The 26,932-nt window shown below is 38.9% G+C and overlaps 1 protein-coding gene and 2 pseudogenes across 1 annotated transcript; all 3 read left to right on the top strand.

Moving 5' to 3' along the window:
- The first annotated feature begins 6,851 nt into the window (after window positions 1-6,851).
- Window positions 6,852-18,131, top strand: LOC148742801 (techylectin-5B-like; annotated as a pseudogene).
- On the top strand, window positions 13,165-17,338 carry LOC111319518 (uncharacterized). The gene is made up of 3 exons (XM_088760011.1): window positions 13,165-13,587; window positions 14,923-15,085; window positions 15,252-17,338. The coding sequence occupies exons 1-3, from the start codon at window positions 13,267-13,269 to the stop codon at window positions 15,878-15,880; spliced, it is 1,113 nt and encodes a 370-aa protein (XP_088616137.1). The 5' UTR covers window positions 13,165-13,266; the 3' UTR covers window positions 15,881-17,338.
- Window positions 18,132-22,111: 3,980 nt separating the features above from the next.
- LOC148742800 (ryncolin-1 pseudogene) lies at window positions 22,112-23,868 on the top strand (annotated as a pseudogene).
- The last annotated feature ends 3,064 nt before the right edge of the window (window positions 23,869-26,932 follow it).

The raw sequence follows: 26,932 nt of genomic DNA, 5'->3' as shown, positions 1-26,932 counted from the left end.
ACGCAAAATGGAGTTTGGAGCATAATTCATGCTATAAACAGACCAAATTCTTGACATAAAGCCTTTATTTTGTATTAGGTGAGTTAAAATGAAATACTAAAGCCAATCCAGTGTCATTATCTGGAAATACCTCGACTCAGAACTTACAAATGCTCTAAGAAGGCCTCTGATTAGCACTACATACATCCGGGTTTAGCAAATAAAGGTAGTTTTTTTTTCTTTGAAAACCTAGTATCCATCATAGAGCACAAATGATGATGTTCTCACCTAGATATGATAATGTTTTTTAGAGATGCTTGAATCCCCTTCGATTTATATTTTACAGGTCATATTTCCGTACATACTATACTCACAAGCATGCAAAGTCTCTATTTTTTGTCGGACCCAATTCTTGATGCAATATGAAGTGAGCTTAACGATAACGATCGTTAATAAAAGATCTATAGTTAAACTTTTGATAGCCTTGCTAGCTCTTGTAAATACGCATGATGGCATCACTAAAAGAGCAGGATAATACATACACGTTGTAGTGAGTAGCGTCCAGGTGACCTGTGAACCATCCGATTTCCCTGGTACGTTAGAGATTAATAAATCAATTCATCCGGCAGTCAATAAGAAATCCACTGTTAGGAGAGCTGGATAACAAATATTTTGTGCTGCAGTTTATATGAAACTCGCCACGCAACAGCTCGAGATGCGATTGTTATTGTATCGACTAGCCCACCATATTGGACCTGAGAGTAAGAGGACTGGGCCAAGTTGAGGAGTCACGCAACCTTCACTGAGTTTTGAGTAACGCGGGTTTGTCGACCACCACTTGCAGTAATCACAGGAATTTGCTAACTGTAGAGGAGGTTCATAATATGAAGACTTAGGATTAGCACTACCCATAATTTCAACGTCAAAAAACTTGCACAATGACTGTACTTGACTAAGTTTTTGCCATTGTAACACCTTGGCTAATCTTCCCTTGGCAGAAAGTTCGCGGAAGTTGAAATCTTCATACAAAAGAGAATTGGAAAACAAACATACTATTTTTGAAACATGTGTCCTCAACCCTTTTCATAGGAAAATAGTCAATGGAAACATTTTTTGGACGGGAAGTTGAGAGGACCACTCTTGGCGAGAGCTGCGCTTGAAAAGCCATCCGCTACGTTAATGCACGTGTATAAGCCCTTTCTTATATTTTGAATTACCTGTACTTGTAGCTTTGGCATCACCCGGTCTTCCTCTCGCCCCGGACGCACCTTGTACTTGTGTTTTAACCAAGCAGTCATGTCAGTAGTTGTGCCTCTTGCCAGGAGCGGATCTAGGGGGAGGGTGCAGGGGTGCGCACCCCCTCCCCATGAGATGAGATGACCTTTATATTATGGGGAGGGGGTGCGCATCTGTAAAAAAGAAGGGGGTGGAAGCATCTCTGAAAAAGATTGTCATATCTAGGTGAGAACATCATCATTTGTGCCCTATCATGGGTACTAGGTTTTCAAAGAAAAAAAATTACCTTTATTTGCTAAACCCGGGTGTATGTAATGCTAATCAGAGGCCTTCTTAGAGCATTTTTAAGCTAGGAGTCGAGGTATTTCCAGATAATGACACTGGATTGGCTTTAGAGTTTCCTTTTCACTCACCTAATACAAAATAAAGGCTTTATGTCAATAATTTGGTCTGTTTATAGCATGAATTATGCTCCAAACTCCATTTTGCTTGGCCTTAAAGGGGCATGGAGAGTTTTTGCCAAAAACCTAACAAACCTTATTAAGCCAAATTTTTCTCAACTGATTTTGATAAATAGGTCACTAAAGTACATACTGGATTTGGTATGAAAGTTATGGAAGAAGGTAGGGGAGTGTTATGGTTTTTTAAAAAATAGCGATTTTGGATAATCATTTTGACCTGAGGTTTGACCTAGCTCTAGCCCCAGGCCCATCTCTGTCTCATCACTTGAAAAGAAAGTTACATTTATGAAGTAAAAGCTCCATTAAAGTAGAGTCCATGGTCAAATTCATTTGGCAGCACAATTTACCAGTGGAGTTTTATAGCACTTTCAAAATACCACCTAGAATGATGAATATTTGGTGCTCCAAAGGATACAAATGGGACCCCCCTGAAACTCAAGAACAATCAGTCAGAGAAGTGAGCTAAAGTGGCTTTTGAAATATCTTATTACACTCAACTTTTTTGCCAAGTTTCAGCCGAATCGGTTGACCACCACTTTTGGCCCCTGGAAAACTTTTCCAGACATGGACACTTAAGAAAATAGATAGAAAAATCCGTATTTTATTTCACATTTAAATAGTGATTCTACTTTTTTGTGAAAAGGTAGAGGAGACATTGTTCTAAAAGTCCTTAGAATAAGTAAGTTTTTCACTGCTTTTACAAGTACAAATGGGCTAAATCCATTTTTTGGCCTCCAAAAATGAGCTAAATTCGAACTTCGAATGACGCTAATTACGCGTAAATTGAGTTTTATCAATTTTCTCGAAAACAAAAGAATTTTTCAACAAACTATAAATGTCTTGGTCTGTTTTACCTGTAGGCTTATCTAATACTAGAATATGAGCCAATTCGATTTTTGACTATTGCTGGTGATTTGTAAATTTGCCTGATTTTTAGTGACATCTTCTCTTAAAAATATGCCTTTCAGCGTCAGCGAAAACTGAAAAATATTCCTCTCCGCCATGTTGATTTTCAAGGCCAAGTAGAAACAATACTCCAACAGGAGCCCATTACCAGGTTCCTGACTCTAATTGTGTGTGCGTACGTGTGGATTTGTGTGTGGGTGTACGTGTGTATGTTCTTATGTTCTTATGTGTGTCTGTGTGTGTGTGTGTGTGTGTGTGTGTGTGTGTGTGTGTGTGTGTGAGTGCCTGTGCTGTGTATGTGTGTGTGTGAGTGTGAATGTGTGTGTTTGTGTGAGTGCGTGTGTGTGTGCACGTGTGTGTGGAGTGTGTGTGTGCACGTGTGTGTGGGGTGTGTGTAGGGTGTCTGTGTGTGTCTGGGTAGTGTGTGTGTGCGCGTGTGTGTGTGTGTGCACGCGTGTGTGGGGGATGTGTGTGTGTGGTGCGTGTGCGTGTGTGTGTGTGTGCACGTTTGTGTGGGGTTTGTGTGGAGGGTGGTGCACGTGTGCGCGTGTGGGATACGCGTGCGTATGTGTGCGTGTGTGTGTGTATGTTTGTGTGCACGTGTGTGTAGAATGGGTATGTGTATGCAAGTGCGTATGGGGTATGTGCGGGATGTGTGTACACGTGTGTGTGGGATGTGTGTGTTTGTGTGTGCGTGTGTGTGTGTGTACGTGCGTGTGTACATGAGGGGATCAATTGTCACAAATTTTGTCGCATAGAGGCGTGCAGCTCCTGGGATTACATGACGCTCGGTTTTTCAAGAAGACAAATACTTTCAGACTATCCCGTTGTAATCAATTTTATGAGGTTTGCAATGCATACGAATGTGCATGATACTTGTGTGATATATTGTTTATAATGCATTACACTGCAACGATTGGTTGTCTGATTTCAAACCGAGGTTTGCATCGCGTTGTGCCGCACGAAATCGTGAAAATTGCATTAATTTTTCACTGTTTCACAAGTACATAGGCTCTGAACTAAACGGAAGAACGAAAATCTTGACGGGGAATTGAGAAAACTTCTGGTGTCACTAACTGAAGTACTTTCTTTCTGCTTTTGACCTCGACATAGTTACGTCTTAATGCGCCGTTATCACGATACTTCAGTGACGGATTTAACTTTACGGTTTGGTCGCATTTTTTCGAAATATGATGAATTCAGAGTAGTGAAAAAAAAACCCAGTACATTCATACGTTATCAGTCGAGCACTAACAAAGAAAAACAAAACAAAACATAACAAAGCAAAAACAAAAATAAAACAGGGCTTCGTATTGACGCGGTTTGTCCAAATTCCGCGAAATACGATGCCTTTAGAATGATAAAAACATAGCTAATGCATTCACATACTGTCACTGGAAACCGAAAGAGAGCGCAAACTTTTTTCAAAACTGTAACAGCCGATTAAACAACAAACTATGATGCTGAGACAAACACCTCACTTGCTGAAAACATCAAGAATATTCGTGAACACTACTTCGAAGGTGGCGCTAACTGACAACAGCGAATTGGATAAGGATACTCACAGAAACAACTTGAATAGTAAAGTTAAATATCCTGTTTCTGCCTGTTATTAGTTTTTATCGAGTTCAATACTTGTAAAGTACGATTTGGTATTTCGTACATAATCACTATTATTATTGTACAAGCGATCGTGAATGTTGGTTTGCTCTTCGCATGGAGTTGAATGTCTTTAGTAGAAGACACAATCAATACTCTTGATGACTGTGATCTACCGGAAAGAGTTGTCAATATGACTAATGTACATGAACATAATGATGTCACAGTGTCAATAAAAGTACAACAATTCGTACTCGTGTTTTGTGTGAATGCCATGGCTATAAACGTGATCGTGAACCATGCAGAGTACTAGTGAAGATGTTAAATAGTCTCTCTCAGAAAAGTAGAAAACTGCAGAGTTATGTACGGAGCCGTTTAAGTACTGAAACGTACCAAAGTCATCGAAAGGCCATGATCTTGTACGCTCGATAAGAAGCCCGAGTGAACGCTCCTCGAGCATCTAGGTGTTAGGATGATTTCATTAAGTCTTAATTCATCATGATACAAATGCACACTAGCTACTACATAAGCCGGGTTCGTTACTGCGAGGATCGCTTTCATACATTTCATGAAACCGCAGTACACATATATGATTTTCATATATTCAGATTCATTGTTATCACTTCGACGGGTTTAATACGAACCAACATAATGACCAGCTTCCAGTTGGCTTGTTAGCTCAGTTGGTAGAGCACTGCACCGGTATCACAAAGGTCATGCGTTCAAATCCCGTACGGACCTGAGTTTTTTCCGGGCCTTATTTCCACTACTACATAAGCAGGGTTCATTACTGAGCGGGTCGCTTTCGTACAGATTGATTTTTATTATTTCTATTATTTACCATTTATTTATTTATTCATATTTTCCTTTAATAGGTGCACAGATGATTCTTTATCCATTTATTTATTTATTTATTTATTCACATTTTCCTTTATTAGGTGCACAGATGATTCTTTAGACCTGGGATGAAAACCATGGAATGGATGATTCTCATTTTTTAACTGTTACAGTGCAGGTTTTTGTTCGTTTTCATTTTGTCACGTGAAAAAGAAGTGTGGAGACACACTCGACTACGTCTCGTGTTTCTCCCTATACTTCTTTCGTGCTCTAGCCGCTTCTTGCGTGCTTTAAACAGAACAGAGCGCAGTCAAGACTTCTCTATTTGTTAAACAAAGCCTCACTATCGTTTTTATGCGCAGTTATTAAGCCAACATGGTTTTCGGGCCGGGCGAGTTCGACACGAATTATTACCATAGTTTCTCCATCTTAATGAGTAAGTGAAAGAGTGACTCATTTGCATATCGGAGTCACCATTATGCGGTCAGGACCTTCATTGGATTTATTACTTCTTCTAACCTGTCTATTGAACATATCAACTTCAATAATTTATGTTGTGGGAGGTATAACCTGCAAATAAACCTAAACTTTTGGATGAAAAAGAAATAAATAAAAGAAAAAACAAAACAAAACAAAACAAAACAAAAAAAACAAAACAAAAAAAAAACAGCTGGTGCCGCCATATCCATGTGTGTGGGCATCATCAATCTACAACAAGCTAAAACTTGAAAAGGAAACTTGAGAAAAAGTTATAAGTAGAAAAAAGAAAAGTGAAAAAAAGAATTATATGTGAAGAATCGTGGATACGTATCTATATTTTTACCATTCTTCTAATTAAGCACGCTGCATGGATTATTTAGCAATTATTCCACGAGCGCGTGTTGGATAGGAGATGATAGATAGCCAACGAGGCGCGTAGCTCCGAGTTGGCTATAATCATCTCCTATCCAACAAGCGCTCGTGGAATAATTGTTTTATTAAAAACGCCCTGAAAAAATTATTATTTTGTGAGAAGAAACCGACTTTATTAACTCCTTTTTGATTTTAAGCTGACGCGTACGCTGACGATATTGTAGATTATGGTATGTTGGCTCATATACCGTAATGGCTAAGCTAATGAAAAGTCTTGAATTACATTATCCATTGATCCAGTTTTAAAGAAAAAGGAATATGAGAGGCTGATAGAAAGCTATGACAGAATACCTTTTCCCCTTAATGATAAAGTTATTAAACGAATTGAAACGGCCTGAGTTAGCAACTGAATGACAAGTTTTACGAAATACTGGCAATGCTCGCGCTTATTCCAAAAACTCCGCTCCACTGCTGTCCCCGCTCGCCTTCTCCATTGCGGCTTTTCTGGCGGTAAAAAAACATTTAACTTCAACTTTCCTCTGACATTCCACTGGAATCTCTAGGTTCTCATTCCTATCTAAACAGATTGACAGGGCATTAGTCGTAATTCCGAGCAGGATCTGAAAGGCGCTATTAAATTTTGATGAAGAAAGAGTCATTGTTTCTGAATTTTAATCAGTCATAGGAGCAGCAATGTAACTATCTGTAAAAGAAAATTAAAGGTTCGTTTATCTGGCCGCGAATATCGGGTAAAAAAAATTATTTTATGCTTCATTTAGGCTCTTTGAACGAACAAAAAAATTAGTCATCCTCTATAGAGTCTCGGTGAAAGAAAAGGGAAAACACCGCGACTCCATAAAATTTGAAAGAGATTTGATCCAGCATACAGTCTGTGGCGACAGGCTTAAACCGAAAGTCGCCTTTTAGAAGCATATCGAGCGGCTTCTACTGTTTCCAATCTGCCGTTTTCCTTGCACCTGCTTAATTACCTAGTTATGCGATAGAAATGAACCAAAAATCTATATTCTTCTTCATCATAAACTTTTCGACAGTAAAGACTACGCATGCATCTTTGTATAATATTTCTTCTTTGTGCCGTTGTGTACAGCATTGGGCGCATTTCAGAATCAGATCTGAGAGCGGTTAACTTTGCCGACAAGATAGAAGGACAAAAGCTGAAAAGAAGCCTGATAAGAGAACTTGAAGTGGATTGGGAAAGTTTTTGTCAGCTTGAGTGTGTGGATGAGGAACGATGTCAGTCTTACAACTTTGGAACCATTGAGGGCGACTTAAAAAAATTAAAGTATCAGCTTAGCCACTGATGGATTTTCTGGATTTGCTAATTTAACAGAGGATAAAGACTTCATATTTAGAGAAATAAAGGTAAGCTAGATCTATCTTAGTACATTAACTTTGTGGCTGAATGTGCGAATCTATCTTATTATCTAAAATGATTTCGTTGATTTAAAGAGATTTTGCATTGAAACTTCACCACCTGAAATAAAGCCAGTTTGGGTTTCTATTACTTGAAATTTTCTGCGATTCTAAGCGTAAAAAATTCCTCAGAAAAAAACCCGAAAGGGGCCGAAACGCCCCTTGACCATGATTTTGGTACTTACAGGACAAGAAATTGTAGAAATATTAGAGCTCAAGACATTCGAGCGTCACCCGGTTTATTGAGTGTCACAAATTTCATTCTTGCATTTTTCAGAATACAAAAACCGTCTTGAAATAAAGGCCCCTGATCGCGAGTTTAAACATGGCTCTTGGGGGTGCTGTGGTATCCAAACAATTCGCGCGACTGAACGTGTTTACGTGCACAACTAACGGATCTTAAATTCATGACCCAAGCTTTTTGTTTGCCTAGCTTCTGAAATAATTTTTTAACTTTCCGTCTACAATTATTTTAATTAGCTTGATGAAAGCTGCAGTCGTCCATTTTTTACGAAGTCCCCTGGTCAGAAGTTAAAAAAACACGCGTTTATCGTGGCAAATAAATTTGTCTCATTAGAAGTTTTGTCGTGTAGTATCGCTGAGTATTTTAACGACTTTTGCCATATTTTGACAAGCCCTCAGCGGGCAAGTCAAAATACAAACAACGAGTAAAAATACTCAGCGATACCACACAACAAAACGTTTAATGAGAGAGTTATTATCCAACACGCGAAATTATTATTTCAGTGAGGGCGAATTACGCGGATATTTCTGGAGTACAAATATCGCGTGATTTTTGTACTCGTCTCGCGCGTTATTTGTAATCTACGAGGCAGAGTTGGATGATAATGCATGGTATTTTTAAGGACCTACTGACCATGCAAATATTTATGTGATCTGTAAAAGTTAATTTTAGGCATAGTAGAAATAGAAACGAAACAATTGTAACTCTAAAAACCTCGCAGGTGACTTTAAATGTACTACACATGCGATTCCACCTTCTAATTTCAGAGCTTTCTTTAAATTTAGAGCACCTGCGAGCAAAATGATCCGTGCACAGAGAACGAAACATGCGTGGTTGACTACAAATCAAACACTCACTTTTGTAACTTGGAGAAGCGGATATTTTGGAACAAGGTAAACGGTGATCGATAAAAAACGAGACGCTTTCAAATACCGGGGTACGGATGAAACTGGCAAACTGGCACAAGGTTAAACTGGCAACTTGAAACTTCATAAACAGTAAGATTGCGAGAAAGGACAGTGTCAACTCACCGTTAGCCAATTAGAGATCGTGCGGAAATTAACGAGTGACTTGTAACAAACGATTACTAGTCATTCTCAAAGGATTATACTTTTGGATTTTTATTCTTAAGACTACCCCAAGAACTGTTTCGACTATTATCAAAATGGTTCGACAACTGACCGTGTGTAATGGATTAGCCCTGATGAAGAAGAACCCTTCCAAGTGCTGTGTGACATGACAACTGATGGCGGAGGATGGATCATCCTTCAAAGGCGCATGGATGGCTCTGTAGACTTTTATATTGACTGGGAATAATACAAAAAAGGCTTTGGAAATCTGAAGGGCGAGTTTTGGCTTGGCAATGACTATCTTCCCCGGCCAAAATGTTGTTTCGATTTGATATGGAGGATTATGATGGCGACCGAAGATCTGCGGAGTACACGACTTTCTCTGTGGCGGACGAAAGCGATAATTATCGGGTGACGATCAATGGATACCGACGCACCTCAGGCGACGCATTGCTATCTTTCTCCAGGCCTATCAGGTATGTTAGAGGCATTTCAGTTTTTGGCGGCTACGTAGAATGAATCTTATAAAGCTAACTTATGAAAAGCCCCCGAAGAAGAACGAAATGTACTGACAACTGTCCAAAGTTGAAGATCCCCGTAGTTGATTAGCTAGGTCGATCACCTTTTTCTGCAAATGACGAATCAAATGTCAAAATATTCCATTCCGATATACAGGTATCATTGTTGATCAGATGATCCAACTTAAAGTTTGTTGCTGGCCATAATTGCACCTTCCAACGTCATGAGAATACTATTGTTCTCTGCTGCACTACTAAACATACAATGTTTCTTTTTTAATTCAGCTTACAATATCATTTATCTTTAACCCTCCTGATCAAGGATGTATATTTCTGACCGTGAAATGCTATCATCAGCATCGCCGCCCAGATCTTCCTCGTTCTCTTGCGAAATTGTTATTTTAATTTGTTAGAAATATGAGTTTTACAACCAAGGACAGAGACAACGACGTCCATAGCGATGGAAAGTGTGCAATGGTCAACAGACGGTGCTTGGTGGTACAATCACGGCCATAACGTAAATCCAAATGGTTTATATCAAGGTGGAGGATACGCACTAGGAATTACATGGCTACCATTCCGAGGACAATATCATTAACACTGAGATCTAACTTCGACCAGCTTAATTTCATTTGTAGAAGCTGCATGTAGAAGCCTTCAGCTAATTGATGATTATGGTGGTGATGATAATACTTGTATTAGGTTAGGAGTTGTCTGATGCGCAGATGAGCGAAGAAAGTTCTTAAAGAGGAAACAACGTGTACTTGTGAAAATCCGTACGATAAAAATGTGCATCAAGATGTTCATACTACACAGAAATACAAGCGTTAAAGAGAGATCATCATTATAGCCAAATTATATTTAAAGATGAATCTATTAAAACAACCCTCTTTAAAACTTACTTTATTTGGTCTTTAGCAGGATCTATTTCTATGGCGCGCAGACGTTTCTTTATGCCTGGCATGACAACTATGCAATGTCTGGAATGGATGTTGTCCAGGTTTCAATTTGTTGAAAAAGAAAGTACTCTCTTTCCATAAAGCTCGTGAATATTCATAACCAACTGACATGTAGTCTATCTTGAGAACTTTTTCTCAAAGAGACTTTTCTCATAGTGATACAGTCAGAGATTGTTCGATTAACCAAGGTGTATTTCATGAGATCTGCTGATAAACTTTTCCCTCTTTGGGGCTATTATGAAATCGACATCGCCAAATGGTGTTGAAATTTTACAAAATTAGTTGCAAATCGCTAGGTAATAACTCTTTAATGCCTCTTTGGTTGTAGTATCGTGTGTATTTAGTTCTAGCTTTTGTCTTAGCTCGGCAATACGAAGCAGCGCTACAACCGCTGAGCTACACCTATAAACAACAAGTGATTGGAATGGTTTGTTTGAGCATAATTATCGTAGTACATCTCAGAATGATAAAGTAGTGCAATGAGACATTCTGTGCATCGTAAATTTTTTGGATTACAGGAGACGAGAACGCGCGGACGAGAGTAAAAAGCAGTTTTATTATCTGCTCGATCAGAATGAATAAGTGTTGATAATCTGAACAAAGTTGAACTATTTGTTCTGCCACGATGGGTCGTTTGAGGAGCGAAGCACAACTAAATGTTTCCACAGACATTACGGTTCTTTCCCAAGCTCCTGTATTCAAGCTCTTTCAACCCTTGACAAGATCCTCTACGGAATTCGAAGAGAAGAGTGGCAGCTTAGAACACTCAAAGAAGAACCCGAAATTTCTCATGTTTGTCTCCCTATCTCATCCCTTCAAAGGGCAACAGCTCGGTAAAAACAATTTCCATTTCCGCTGACAGTAACCTCTCATCTTTAAAGAGGTATTTTTTCCTGATACCACAAACAGTTTATTAAAGAAGTTAAAAAGTAAGAAAATAGGCTGTACACATGTAAATATCACTGAAAAGTCTCAATTGAGTTGTTTCCCAACGATTTATGGCTAACTTCGTGAGGTAGAAATGTTTATTAGTATACGACTGTTCAAAAAACTTACACTTCCTTTGCACAAACGCTGCCTAAATCTATTTCTGATAAAATATCGGCGAAGAGCCTTTGATTTCTCTCTAAAATCGCTTTTTTGGAATGTACACCAAACTATCGCAATATCTTTCCCTTTAGCAACTTGCAGTGTTCTCTCCCGCTTCCCCTGGCGTTCCAAAAATCTTTGCGCAACGAAAAGGATTCGAGTAGTGCAAGTCATCTGGAGCACCTGTTTTGACAAAATTAAATATCAAATGAAAACAAAAAGCTACAGGACACGATATCGTGCAGTTTCTATGATTAATTCCTCACTACTTTGCCCACCGCGTTATTGCCTTAATTTGGTAATTTTTGCTGATTCAGCTCGCTTTGGTGCTGATTTCATGCAGCTAATTAACAATTGGATCATACGTCATCGTGCGCTCATCGAGATGTGAAGCACGCGGGAAGTTTGGAGAGCACGAAAGATGCGTAAGAGTTTTTTAATGAAAAATATCGAAGTCACGCGCAAGAAAAAAGTTTTTTTCGCGAGGCATTTGTTTGCTGACGTCACCAGCGTGTACAATGGAAAATTGAAGCACGCTCGCGCTATTGAATTTGATTGCACGAATTTACGAACTATGTTATGAATTTTCTTGTTTGTCTTCCGAGAAATTATTAAAGTTTGCTTATAATGAGGCCATTGTTCACGAGTGAAAACAAGGCTGTAGGGGGTAGTGTGGTATCCAAACAATTCGTGCGACTGACCGTGTTTACGTGCACAAAACTGACCGTCTGATCCTAATTTCACGACACAAGCTGGTTGTTTGCCTGTTTCTGAGAAAATTGTTTCAAACTTCCGCCTACTATTGTTTTAATTAGCTTGATGAAAACTGCAGTAGTCAATCATTTGCGGCATTCCTTGATCAGAAGTTAAGAAAACGCGCGTTTTTACCATGGATATATTTATGGCATCTGAAAAAGTTAGTTTTTGGTATAGTAGAAATAAAAAAGAAACAGTTGTAACTTTAAATAACTTAGCACGTAGCTTTAAATTATGTATTGGGGAAAATTCTGTAGCATTCGATTCCATAGACTGTACATCTCAAACTCTATGTACAATGTGTGCGATCCCATCTGCTAACTTGAAACTTTGCTTTTAAAAGTAAATATTTTCAATCATTCACAATTTCAATGCTAAAGGTAAAGGGATTGACTGTAAGATTTAACCTCTATTCTTAACCATGGATTTACCTTGTAAGAGAGAAAGGTTTGTCTCTAATGTTGTTGATTTTTTTTATAACAACTGTCCGCTCTGTTTTTCTAATGATTGCAATAATAAGGAAAGTGATAATAACGATAAAAGCTTGTTTACAAGGCATCTATTATGTGTTTCTTCGCATATTAAGAGCTAAATTATGATCTCCTAGGTTAACAAATGGAAAAAACTGTTGATTTATTCCTAACAACTGTCGGTAATTATAAAGATAATGTTGAGAAAGGTTTGTTCATAAGACCTCCATTAGGTGTTTCATCGCTCATAAATAGCTAAATAATGATCTCTGAGGTTAACACAGGGTATGCCTTTTTTATGTTATTTATATTCTTCATAACAACTGTCCGCTCTGCTTGAGATGCGATAATTAGAATAACAATGATGACAAAAGTAAGTTTATAAGACCTCAATTAGGTGTTTCCTCGCTCACAAAGAGCGAAATAATGATCTCGCAGGCCGTAACAGTTATTAATTTATTTATGATAACTGTCCGCTCTGCCTGGGGTAGGAGTAATTACAATAATAATGACGATGAAGGTTTGTTGCCAAGGCCATCATTAGGTGTTTCTTCGCTCGTAAAGAACTTGTTAATGATCTTTTGGGCTAACACAAGGTGTGCTTTTCATGTTATTTATTTTTTTTATAACAACTGACCGCTCTGCGTTGGGTATGACAATAATAGAAATATTGATGACAGTTTTATTTACAAACCCCTGGAGCGCATTATTCGCGTCCTATGGGCTAATAATTATTAGTAAGTGCTGCAAAAAAATATCTTCATTTTAAAATGCTCCTCCCTCTGCTAACGCAGGTCAGAAAGTCAAGGAAATTTTGACCTGAATTTACGTGCAAAGCATTCTACGGAGATTGAACATGCGTCTGTGGATAATTAATCTCGTTTGTGCCGCTGTGTATGGAATAAACCGTATTTCAGAACCAGATCTGAGAGCTGTTAACTTTGCCGACAAGATAGAAGGACAAAAGCTGAACGGAAGCCTGATAAGAGAACTTGAAGTGGATTCGGAAAGTTCCTGTCAGCTTGAGTGTGTGGATGAGGAGCGATGTCAGTCTTACAACTTTGGAACCATAAAGGGCGACTCAGAGAAATTCGAGTGCCAACTAAGTGCCTCTGATCGATTTGCTGCATTTGCTAACTTCACTGAGGATAAAAATTTCATATACAGAGGAATAGAGGTAACCTAGACCTGTCTTAATGTATAAGCAATGTTTGACTCAATGTTTGACTCAATGTTTGAATATTATCATCTGAAATCGTCGCTGGATCTCTTTACAATGTTTCCTAACTCTGATGCAATAACCTTCCTCTACTTAACGTATGTCGCTAAAGGATCTAAGAATCCAAAGATATTGCGACAATCTAAAGAGAAATTTTCTGAAGTTTGCGTTGGGGAAAGAAACCCAGAAGATCCCTAATAATAAAAAAAAAAAAAAAACAAAAAAAAAACAAAAAAAAAAATAGTAAAAAACTGAACTGTTTTCATTTTTACAACGAAGAGCTAGTAATCCGATACATACAATGCGGCAAAGAAACATTGCTCTAGTTTCCACACACATTCTATATTAACATTTTGGCGTTATCCTATCCGTAGTAAATCGTCGATATATAAAAGTTTTGCCTTGTCGCAAGTTCGCGCCCTCAACGTAAAACAAGTTCTCCCCATGAGATAAAGGAAGGTGCCTAGTTCTAAAAACTTGCTACCGTCGTTAGCACCAAAAATTTGTCAAATAGAGGAAGAACGCAATACTTTAGCGGCTTTACATTTAACCGCACCTGGTTAGCTCAATTGGTTAGAGCGTTGGATTGTGTTGTACGGGACAAATGACAAAAACTCCCTGACGGTGAAGGATACCCATGCATCTCTAGACAACCAAATTTTGTGTTGTGCGGTCGTGGGTTCGGGCCCCTGCCGGACCAATACTCATGGTCTTAAAATAACTGAGGAGAATTTGCTACCTTTCTATAATATCAAGAAATGAATAGATATCCTAATCTTCTCGGATAAGGACGAATAAAACCGTAGGTCCCGTCGCCTGCAGGGTTAGGGGTAGGAGATGTTAATTTCCCACGCACGAGATTACTGTGTGGTGGATGTGCTCCCCGGGGTGGGATGGTGAGATGGTGGGTACAAAGGGGTTAGGTGTCAATTGGGACGAAAGTTCTAGTTCTATTCCTTTCTCCTGCCATTCCCGTGGCGAACAAATTAATTTCCTAATTTGTGTAGTGGTCGTGCGTCAATAAACCGCACATTCATAAATTTCCATGTTGCTTGAACTTGAGGAAGGGAAAAAAGACCTTTGGTTTTGAGTGAGAATTTAACCTCGTGCACATGGCAACGATAATGTCCTCGAATTTAAAATAGGTGGCAGTTAATATTTTTATATCCTATGATTTCTATCTTGTAAATTGGTATTCAGGGTAGTTTTGGAGCCATTCCTTTGACCTGACCAAATTTTGTTTGCATTAATTCAATTCTCTGAACCTGTTTTCATCACGTAATTTGCTTTTAGGGTAAAAACGCTGCTAAATGTTCAGCGAGTATCGCCGGTACTGTTCGTAACAATACTTTCCGAAAGGCCTGGGAATGGTGTAATGGTGAGGTTTGGCTATCAGTGGTGATTGGTTTGTTCGCTACTGAACCAGGACGTCACTGTCTTGATATTTTAAAATCAGGTGAGTTTAAGATTAAGCGAATCAATAATTTGAAAAAAACTATATGTGAAATAATAACATGGTCTTGAAAAGAAAAAGATAAGCGTGAACTTTCCTCTTTGATACTAAATAATGTAATTTTGGTCCTATTTTAAAAGTAACTTCAGATTACTTTTCATTATTTCAGGTCAAAATCGCGGTAGTGGACTTTATTGGATCGATCCAAACGGTGGTTCAACAAGTGACTCTTTCCAAGCTTTTTGTGACATGGAGACCAATGGTGGAGGGTGGACACTAATTTCCACGAAAGTGTCTCCAAGCTTCCTCCTTATCAAAACAACCTTCCTAGCATCAGCTGCAGAAACCATGGATGCAGATGCATCGAGTCACATCCACCCTGACATGGGGGAATGGGAAGAAGTCATGTTCCGGTTCAGTGACGTCAATACCATCCGGGTTATTTACAACAGGAAAGCAGGCGCTCCAAATAAGGACAAAACAGACTTCGAGAAGTTCTTGATGGGGACAACTCTCGACAATGTGGGGAGGACCATCCACGGTTTTTCCAAGTACAGCCCAGCAGATCACAACAAGAGGAATCCCTCTTCTGGTTTTGCTTCAATATCAGATTTCCACCTCGATTCAAACAACGGGATATCTGAAAGCCATGCTGGCACAGACAAGTGGATTGACATGTGGCACTTTGTTGACGGCTCAAACAACTACATCACTTTTGACGATAGCCGCGCTGTTGGCACCAAGTGTATCGCGGGCTACTGTTATCTGAACAAACCAATCTGGGTAATGGTGAGATAGGAAAAAGAACTGTAGGTGAAAGTAAGAAAAGGCGCTCTCAAGTTTTTGCAAGGTGATGGGAGTTAATCAATTATGCTATGCTGCCACAACTAGCCATAGTTGTTGTATTAGTAAAAATAAATAGTCTATAGCTTTGATAAGTTGTCCATCGTTAGAGAGAATTATTATAATCTCGATGTAACTGCCTAAAATAGTTGTTTTTAAAGATGCCAATGTACGGATTCTCATTGTGTTTGCCATTAACCTATACTTCTTGTTATTGTGAAATACCCCCTGATTTTAAGATTCGCAGTATCTCGACCCTTCTGATATGTTTTAGAAATGCAAAATCTCAATTTGATATTGTTTCCCTTTCCATGTTTTCTATTAAACTAAAATTGTTTCATCTTTACATGCTCACTTTGGAGGTTGGTTGGCCGCATCTTGATATGCTTTAATGTGACAGCGTGATGCTGTTAGTGAGTTTCACAGGCGCTTACCAATACTTGGCTGTGTAGCCGCGCAATGCGGTTTCAGTCTAGGCCCACAAATTGACCCTTGCTTACCATAGAGTCTCCAGTAGGTCAGTGGCTAGAGCATCCGACTAGATCACGGAGGGTCGTGGGTTCAAGTCCTATCTGGGGCTCGGATTTTTATATTACACTAAAATTGTTTCATCTTTACATGCTCACTTTGGAGGTTGGTTGGCCGCAGCTTTATATGCTTTTAATGTGACAGCGTGATGCTGTTAGTGAGTTTCACAGGCGCTTACTAACACTTGGCTGTGTAGCCGCGCGATGCGGTTCCAGTGTAGGCCCACAAATTGACCCTTGCTCACCATAGAGTCTCCAGTAGCTCAGTGGTTAGAGCATCCGACTTGATCACGAAGGGTCGTGGGTTCAAGTCCCATCTGGGGCTCGGATTTTTCTATTACACTAAAATTGTTTCATCTTTACATGTTTGTTATTAAACGAAAATTCTCATTTGTTAGCTCAGACCCAACTTTATACTTCTGTTTCTGTTTCGTTCCACATTTATCCCGACCGAGTTATATCGTGTATTAAAACTTAGAGTTACTTGAAATATTGAATGACTCATTTCAAATGAAAGCGACACGCACTCTTAATCCCGAGATTTTGAAAAAAATGCAGTCGTTTAAGGAATTATGATAGGATTAAAAATTGAAGCGTAGCAGGGATGAGACATATCAAAATACAGTGAAAACTTTCTCTGGCCAAAAGTTTTAGAAAACATAAGCTTTCGGCTGTCGATCTACAGCCTCATGTCCACGGATGGAAGGCTGTTGATCGACAGCCGAAGCTAATGTTTACTAAAACTTTTTGCCAGAGAACGTTCTAGCTGTATTTTAAAATTTTACAGGTTTAGACAAAGTCAACTTCATTACTATTTATCATAAAAGGAAAGTTGTAAGGAATAATTGACTGTCTCCGATTTAAACATGGATGTCTCCGAAATGAACACGGCTCCCTTTAGCTCGTTATTTTTAAGGCAACCTAAGAGTAAAATTATCTTTATTTTCTTTACTATTTTCATATGACACCACGGTTTTTTGTTTTTTGTTTTTCATTATTCGAACTGGCTTCAACTTAATTTCTGGTCAAAGCGAGTTGTATCGCTTTTTCATGTTTCCCCACGCATTTTAGTGACGAGTTTTACCTACAATGGTGACACGTTTTACCTACAATGATGACATATGTTCGGCCTTACCGTGCCTGATTATGCTTAGTGCAATAATAAGGTTTTGAAAACTGTCTTTTGAGTTGTCACACTAAAGGAGGGAAATTTATCAGAATATAGTGAGCCTCATTTTGCGTACGTTCCACGAGGATGCTATCTTTGAATTCCTCGGTGCTTGCGCTTTTGTTTCTCAATTGTCTTGTTGATATTTCTGTGATGTTAGGAGTTGTATTTCATAACCCGGTGCATTGGAATTCAGAGGTGGTTGATGGTATAATAACTGTCACGCCGCCAATCCAAATGGTTTGTACTAAGGGGAAGGTACTACACAAGGAGTAACTTGGTACTCATTTCGAGGGCTTGATTATTCGTTAAAGCACATGGAGATGAAACTTTCGACCAGCATGATTTTATGATTTTAACCGCCTCCCGGTTAGCTCAATGGATAGAGCGCTGGAATGATGTGCGGGAGGTCGAGGGTTCGAGCCCCGGCCGAACCAACACTCAAGGTCTTAAATAATTGGGAAGAATATGCTTCCTTTTTATAACATCAAGATAGGGTTTAGATATTCTAGTCTTCTCGGATAGGGACGAATAAATGGAGTTCCCGTCTCCTGCAGGGTTAGGGGTTGGAGACGTTAATTTCCCACGCACGAGATTACTGTGTGATGGATGTCCTCCCCTGCATGGGGTGGGATGGGTGGGTTGTTGTCTTGTATTTCACATGAGCCTCTGGCTCCGGCAATATGGGTAACCATGCCCCACGTAAAAGACATTAAACTTTGATTACAGGATAATGGGAGCTGCGTCTGTAAAAGTTTCGCAAACTGTAACTCTTCAGAGTTGAAGATATCTTCAATGCGTGAAGAAATTCTTGACTAAGCTTCCGATGATTGTATAATGGCGTATATGCGAGTTAGCCATGACGAAGACAGAGTGTGCCCAATAAAGATACAAAAGTTTCTTATCTGTGATACAATAGGGACAGGGCGATTGCATGTGCCCAATATGTAACATTTCAAACTAAGGTACACATTGAATGGGACACATTAATACTGGGTTATTGTAACATAGCATCTGTGCATTCTTATCGTAAACCTTCTGATAAAATTCGATTCTCATAATCATTTTGAGGGAGTCATAACTGGATATCGAATGAATGTTTAAAGAATCTTTTTTATCCCTTGGATCATCTTAAAGTCTTTGTTTGACGAATCCACAATTCACTGTTAAATGCAAGCCATTGGCGAATTACTCAACAAACTGTAAGACAACTCCTGAAATTAATTCCCTGATACTTTGCCCACCGTGTTTTTTCCTTTCTTAAGTAGAATCGCATCAGTGAGTAAAATTTCGCATTCTGATTGGTTAAACAACAAAGCGAGGTATTTAGCATGGAATTACGAATTGAAAACGAGGCTGAGTGTTATTGTTTCATATTTACGTATACATAACAACTATAAGTAATGTTTTTTTCTTTTTTTCTTATTCTTATTCAGTTAAGCGATTCAAGGAAAATCCACTACTTGACTCGTGAATTGCGCGTTAAATTGCCTTAGAAAACCGATATCGCGCTCATCGCTATGCGATATCGGTTTTCGCGTGCAATTTAATGCGGAATTCCCTCGTCAGGCTATGAATTTTCTTATAGAATTATACTAATTTGGCTTCTTCTGTCACCAATTTCAAGCCGCTGTGTTTAATTGTCTTGTTTATCGTCCGATCAATTCACTAGAGGTTTGCTACCATAGGGGTCATTGACTTCAACACGACAGGAGTGAGGAGGGCTGAACTGGATATGACTGACGTGACACAACTGACAGGCGGATCTTAATTTTATGACCGACGCTGTTTTGTTGCCTTTCTTTTGAGAAAAGTGCGTTAGTTTCTTAGACAGAAATTGTTTTGATTAGTTGGGAATTAAATACTTTAGTAGCCACTTTTGAATAAGTTGTTTGACCCAAGTTAAAAAGATATCAAAACAATAGTAACGTCACAAATGCTGCTTGGTGTTTTAAGGACGAACCTTATGCAATATTCAAAAGGATCGTCCAAAGAGGATAAACCTAATTTTAATTAAAGTATAATGAAAAGGAAAGTTCTAATAACATTAAATTGAGGAGATGGCAAATTCAACGATTGCGAGTTGAGTCAAAGACCGCATAAAAAGTAAAACAACTAAACATGTACCTATGGGCGTTTGTGGTGTTCCCACTCGAAGGTCTCGCACAAGGTTCAAATCGCTTTTTGGAGCCTGATCTTAGGGCTGCTAACTTCGCAAAGGCGATAGAAGATAGAAAACTCAACGGGAGAATCTTAAGAGAGTTTGAAGTGCTCTCTGATATCTCTTGTCAGTTTGAATGTAGCTCTGAAGACCGATATTTGTCATACAACTTCCTTCCCATCCAGGACAAGGAGACGAGGAGATGTCAACTGAGTGACTCTGACCAATTTGTTGGTCGAGAGAATTTTACAAAAGAAGATGGAGCATTGTATAGAGGAATACAGGTGGTAATATTGCTTCGTGTTAATGTTACAGGGCTATAAGGCTTAGCATTTGCAAAGACACTTTATTTGTTACAAATTGAATGTCGGCTGGTTCGTAATGTGTCATAGGCATAATTTAGTAACAAGTTTCATCCTTTTTTCCTAGAAGCGGCCTTTTCCTAGAAGCGGCCTTTCACATTTTCGCTGGTTGTTTGACATTTCAATAAGCACAGAATTCTTTAAAAATCAAAATTAATGGAATTATTTCTTGAAAAAATGGGTAGAAAACTTTTTAGATAATGCACGGCCTCTGGTTCAGATCACCAAGATGTGTAAACTTCGATAGAACGCTGGAGCCGTCAGTCTTTCATTGAAGTAGTCAACTACAGGTTGACGATGAACTGCGTGTTTTGAACTGCTTACCTAAGCATCATAGCAGTTTCCATAGAAACCAATATCTTTTCTAAGGGATTAGTCCCTGAGAGCACCTGTTGTAAAACTGATACGAGTTCATAGTACAGAAGAAAGGAGAAAATACACAAGAATCCTTTACCAGGAAATGACTTTAATAAATTGAGAAAAATGTTGAATTTCCAACAGAAGATTTGGCTGGACGAAATGAAGTTTTAAGGAATGCGAAAGAAGTTGACATAGCACTTTGGATCTCACCTTAAATTGGAAAGAGTCTACTTTCAATTTTTGGAAATACAGTCCAACCCCTATTAAGCGGAAATAGAAACTGGCCGCTTCATTGGGTTGGCCGCTAGGGGTTCGTCAGGAATTGGTCTGAAACTTACGTAAAACGTCCATGTAACCAATTACAAGCATGCTTAAAGGATTTTAAGCTCTGCTGGACGCAATAAAGCGTTTTAAAATCGCACAAAACCAATTTTAAGTAAATGCTGAGATAAGGTCACAACATGAATCAGTTACATTGAAAAGTTAGCGACATGTAACGACATGGTAATTTTAATTCAGTGATTAATTGCATAAGTTCAATTTTAAGGAAATCTGACGATGAAGTCTCAACAAGAACCAAATAACACATATGAAATTCTCGATAGTGACAAAACTATCATAGATGTCGCAAAAGGAAAAGATCGTTACTTGAAATAAGCACACGTATTTAATTTTGGGTGGCCGCTTAACAGGGATAAAAAACAATAAAAACCTCCATCGGGACGACCAAAAGGTGGCCGCAGTCGCTTAATAGGGGTGGTCGTTTAATAGGGGTTTCATTTATAGTATTTAGCTGAAAATAATTTCGTGACTTTAATAACTGGCCGCTTAATAACTAAGGGGTGGCCGCTTAATAGGGGTTGGACTGTATATGGATTGATAAAACTTGTTTCCTTAATTTAGAGCACCTGCGAAGAAAGTGATCCTTGACTCTGATGATGACTTCCGCACAGGTTGTCGAAACGTCAGTCACTGCCACCGACAACAGTCCTTCTCAGGACTACACTCACCCGGACGATCAGACTACACCTTCACATGTTACCCCCGGGTTCAAACCATTTACTGCAGAAAAATCAGTGTATGAAAGAGATATACGTACAGGATGCTCTTAATCAAGAGATGTGCTACTAACTGCGACTTCATATATGAGATAGCAACGTCCAGCTGACATTGAGAACTTTGGTAGTCGATTATCACGGAATGATGTGAGGACTAAATGTCTTTTACTTACTGACAGAGTGGGAGGGTAGTAGGTTGAAAATATTTAACTCAGGGTCATTATATATAGGCTGAGCGCAGCGAGGCCTCTACGTCCTGACCACAAGCTGAATGTCTCCCCGTTTGGCTCTGGTCAGTAAATAAGCCCTTTAGCATTTTTTAACAATTCTTTAAACTTTCAAAACTTTTGGCTTAGCTTAAATTGGACCCGATAAAGAATCACAAGAGGAACAACCACAAAAAAGATGTTCTTCTTTTTTCTGGTAAGAACAAGACACTGAGATTTCGTCAAAAAACGGGACTCATTTTCGTATTTTTGCTGTCTTCTAATTTTAAGTCTTAAGAAAGAAATCCCATTTTTCAGGAACAATTATATATTAAAAAAAAACACAGTATGTTTTGCGAAAAATTCGTCCCAGTGTAGGGCTAGCCGGCTTAGTCCCAATGGGTTTACGTCAAACCGTTTGACCCTATACACATCCGGTCTCGTTAAAGGTTTCACTGCGATTGCACGCTCGTGGCCAGACGATTCATAAAGTGATATATGCGTTTTCCTATTTTTGTGCACACAAGGCGATGAATTATGACGTCATTTATTTTAATTTCATAACAGAAGATAACTTGATATTCTTAGTGGGTACTTTTCTCGAGTTTTTTATTTCATAGATTGCTCCGAGAACCGTCTTGACTATTATAGAAATGGCTTCCCTACTGACGGTGTGTACTGGATTTACCCTGATAAAGAAGAACCCTTCAAAGTACTGTGTGACATGACAACTGAGGGTGGAGGTTGGACCACCTTTCAAAGGTGCACGGATGGCTCTGTAGACTTTTATGTTGACTGGGAATCCTACAAAAAGGCTTTGGAAATCTGAAGGGCGAGTTTTGGCTTGGGAACCATTATCTTTACCGTCTGACTCAATCTGCCGACATCACGGTTCGCATTGATATGGAGGATTACGACAGTGACCGGCGATTTGCCGAGTACACGACTTTTTCTGTGGCCGACGAGGATGATAACTATCGGGTGACGATCGATGGATATCGAGGCGACGTAGGCGACTCATTGGTATTGCACTCTAAGTCCATCAGGTATGACTTAGGCATCGTGTTTTCGGTGCTTACCTGAACGAATACTGTTTTTAGGAAACTTCTGAAGTGCATCTGCTTAAGAGTGTGCCCTATACCTCATTTTATTGTCTCTTTTCTTGGAAAATTATTTTATTACTTATTGAGGCATACAACTGTAAGTATATTGGTAAACTTGCTAGCCTTTGTTGGATAGCGGAAGCAGCAACAGCGAACTGCATTCACGTAACGATAGGGAACCGAGGACTCTGGACCTTTCCTTTCCATTCAGTTAATTAATCTCTCGGTTCTTTCAACCACAAGTCTATTTACATCAAATTCACCTCTCTCTCAGTAACTTGGGTCGTCTGACCCTACCTTTGACAAATCTATTCGAATTCAACCCGCTTCATGCTTGTGATTGACCTTGACTAAATCCTGATGTACTTGCTTATATTTTCTTTATCGGAAGGCATTTGTGAGCTTCCAGGCAAACAGACCTTGGAAGATTTTAAGACATTCTTATTAAAACACTAACACAAACACTTTTACGAGAATCACAAAAATGATGAAGAACGCACGAAATTTCGTGTGGGTTCAAAGTAAGGATACCAGACACATTAAGCGCTTCCACTGATGGAAGTTGGACAAGACAGTCAGTCTGGAAAGAAGTCGCGATAGCTTTCACCTTAATAGCCTCGGAATTCGTACAATAACCAAATGCTAAATACAAACGAACACTGAACTAACTAGATACTTTATAGCTTTTTTTTTAAACTTACTTGTGACACTTTTGTAATATTGCTTCCTCTCTTATTTTCTCGAATTACCAGTAATTAGACAGTGCTTCTTGGCTGGGTGTTGCTGACCATGCATTGTTTCCCAGCCTCTCATTTTCTCAAGAAGTTTTTTTTGTTTTGAAACTTAGAAACATGAGTTTTACAACAGGGGACAGGGACAACGACATCGCTAAGGGTGGAATTTGTGCATTGCGTTATAAAGGTGGCTGGTGGTATAGTAACTGTCGAAAACTGGTCTCAAATTACATGCTAGAAAACGGTGCTAGTGTTTGTCCTTGAGAACGATAGAATACGCGACAAATACGTACGAAAAAAACTTTACATATTAAGAATATATCAAATTATATTTACCTAGAATGAAAGGAAAAAGAAACGGCCTAACTTTTAAGGAATGTTCAGTCAAAATCTACCGATTTCTGCCGCTTTTACCGCTATATTGAAAATAACGCTACCACAATGCAATGCAATCGGAGTGCGCACACCGCCTTGTTGCGGTTCAAATCATTCATGTCGTAAGAAGTATAAACTGCGAATAAACGTATGAATAAAAAAACAACTAAGAACAGCTGGCGTAGCTATCTCCTTTACTCATGTGTTTAAATTCTGGACAGAGGGGCAAACAATGGGCATCAGCAATCGGAAACAGCATGTAACTTAAAAGTAAACTTAAAAAATAGTCAGTAAAATAAACAGAGGTGAAAATAAAAGTTATGTGCGAAGAATGATGGATACACATTCAATTATTTTTCATTTTCATTTGCATGTTCCAATTAAGCACGCTGCATGGAGTAGGAGAGAAATATGGGAGGTTGACAGAAATCTATGACGGAGTACTTGTTTCTCCGTGATGATAAAATTCTTGAACCGGTTTAAACAGGCCTGAATTAGCAACTGAAGTAAAAGTAGTAGGAAATTCTCAATGTACGCTCTTATTCCAAAAACTCGCTTCACTGCTTTCCCACCTTCGTCATTGCTTTCTGCTGGTAAAAAAACATTTAACTACAACTTTCCTGTGACATTAAACCGAAATCGTTAGATTCTCATTCCTATCTAAACAGACAGCGTTGTGTACGGCATTGGCCACATTTCAGAGCCAGATCTGAGAGCTGTTAACTTTGCCGACAAGATAGAAGGACAAAAGCTGAACGGAAGCCTGATAACAGAAGTGGAAGTGGATTCCGAAACTTCCTGTCAGCGTTCGTATTGCAGAGCAGGATCTGAAAGATGCCATTAAAATTTTGACGAAGAAAGAGTCTTTGTCTCTGAATTTTAATCAGTTATTGGAACAGCAATGTAAATATCTGTAAAAGAAAATTAAAGCCGGCTCTTTCTCACTGATATTTTATGTCGTATTTATAGTTTACACACTGTTCCAGTTTTTTTAAACTATATTCATACAGTACTCATAATATTCTTTGTCACTGGCCTTCAGATGATCTATAGTGGTGCCGGAATCCTCTAGATAGTTGCGAGAGATTACAGACATTATAGGTACGATGTGATTAAGGCACTGGTGTTGAAAATATTTTTGCGCTACCTCCTCAGCAACGATGATTAAAATCGTGAATAAACAGAGACCGGGGGTAGTAATAATTGTTTTCAAATCAAAATAGGAGATGTTGAACAAGCTGACAAAGCTTTCGAAGTGAAAAATTATTAGGTGTGCAATGTGTAGCTGAAAAATGCGAAAGAGGAGAAAGTAGAAATTAGTTTAAACAGACAAAGACCAACTTTCGTTTAACGACACGTTACGAACAGAGTTTATAAACTCCCTTGAACTTTAACAGGGTTCGTCCTGTCTTGCAAGTCCGTGAGTTTCAGGGGAAGTCCACCAATGAATTCAAAAAATCCTTGGAAAGTCCTTGAATTTTTATTTTCTCAAAGCTTTCTTGAGAGGGGTGGGACGTTAACTTTTTCCAAGAAACCAACTGTAAATAAGTCAAGCATGGTGCGCCAGGGTGGTTTAGAAATTAACATGGAGCGTGGTAGTAGATCCAGTAATGCGTTATTGACCAAGCAGGATGACTCAAACCTGAGCCAAGCGTTGAGAGCCATGAGAGAGCTTGCGTGCAGGTTACGCAAGGACAAAATGGCTGCGATGCTGGCCACCGCAGAAACCGAAAAAAAGGCAAGGGTTGATAGCCAATCAGCTCACAGAATTTGCTGTATCTTGCACCGCTTGCAAAGCCAGCCATATAAAAAGGCAAGGTAATACACCGGCGTAATATAACTCTTCAAGCAAGAATCTCTCCCACCATATTCATCTAATTCAGTCAAAGTTTAAAATGTTATGAAAGCTGAAAAAGAAAGGGTTCCTATATCGCACTCATTCAGAGCTACAAGTTTGGATGGCCGAGGGGTGGGTGCCTATTCAAAGAAAAACGGTATATCGATTAATTGAGGCTTTGCGCGTTATATCCTGTTGTTTCATACTTTATACTATCTCATATTGCCCAGGTTTGTCAGGAAATTACTCGTCGTCGTGTGGTTAGGTCCTACAAAAACATCCCATCAGAAATTTCACGATCTAGCTTTGAAAATAAATGTACCAGCAGTTATTTTGCCTTGTGTTATTTAGAGAATTTTTTTTTGGCAGAATTTTCTGTTTTGACGTTCTCTTCCCGTCGCGGTTTGCAGGGCGACTTTTAACAGTAAATGAAGCTGTTTTTCAAATTTTTGTCTCAAACGACCATTTATTCCTGTCGCTCTGCTGTAGATAGTTGAAGAGCTCAAAGAGCAGACAAGTTTGCGTCACAGGAATTTATTCACATTATATATCCCAGAAAAGCTCAGGCATTACTCTTAATGTCAGAACTTCAGCCTGGGTGAACCAGAAAAGGATAGAAAATACTTCCCTATATTAACCATGAATGAAAAACTAAGTATGTTATGTATTCCAGAAGCACTAAGGCATTACTGTGAATAGCAGGACTTCAGCCTGGGTGAACCAGAAAAGATAAACAACACTTCCTAATATTGACCATGAATGAAAAACTAAGTATGTCATATATCCCAGAAGTGCTCAGGCATTACTCTGAATGCCAGGAATTTAGCCTGGCTGAGCCAGAAAGGATAGACAACACTTCCCTATACTGACCAAGAATGAAAAGCTAAGTGTTATATATCCCAGAAGTGCTCAGGCATTACACCAAATGCCTGGACTTCAGCCTGGGTGAACCAGAAAGGATAGACAACACTTCCCTATATTGACCATGAATGAAAAGCTAAGTATGTAATGTAATGTAATGTAATCTTTATTTAAACACGATCAATTCATCAGCCCATAAAAATACATATCACATCCGCTAAGATATTTAAAATTGAAACTACATGCTATAACACT

The sequence above is a fragment of the Stylophora pistillata genome, chromosome 1, assembly GCF_964205215.1.
Source record: "Stylophora pistillata chromosome 1, jaStyPist1.2, whole genome shotgun sequence".
In the NCBI taxonomy this organism is placed as follows: domain Eukaryota; kingdom Metazoa; phylum Cnidaria; class Anthozoa; order Scleractinia; family Pocilloporidae; genus Stylophora; species Stylophora pistillata.
The sequence above is the reverse complement of the archived record's forward strand: the minus strand, read 5'-3'. Positions and strand labels throughout refer to the sequence as shown.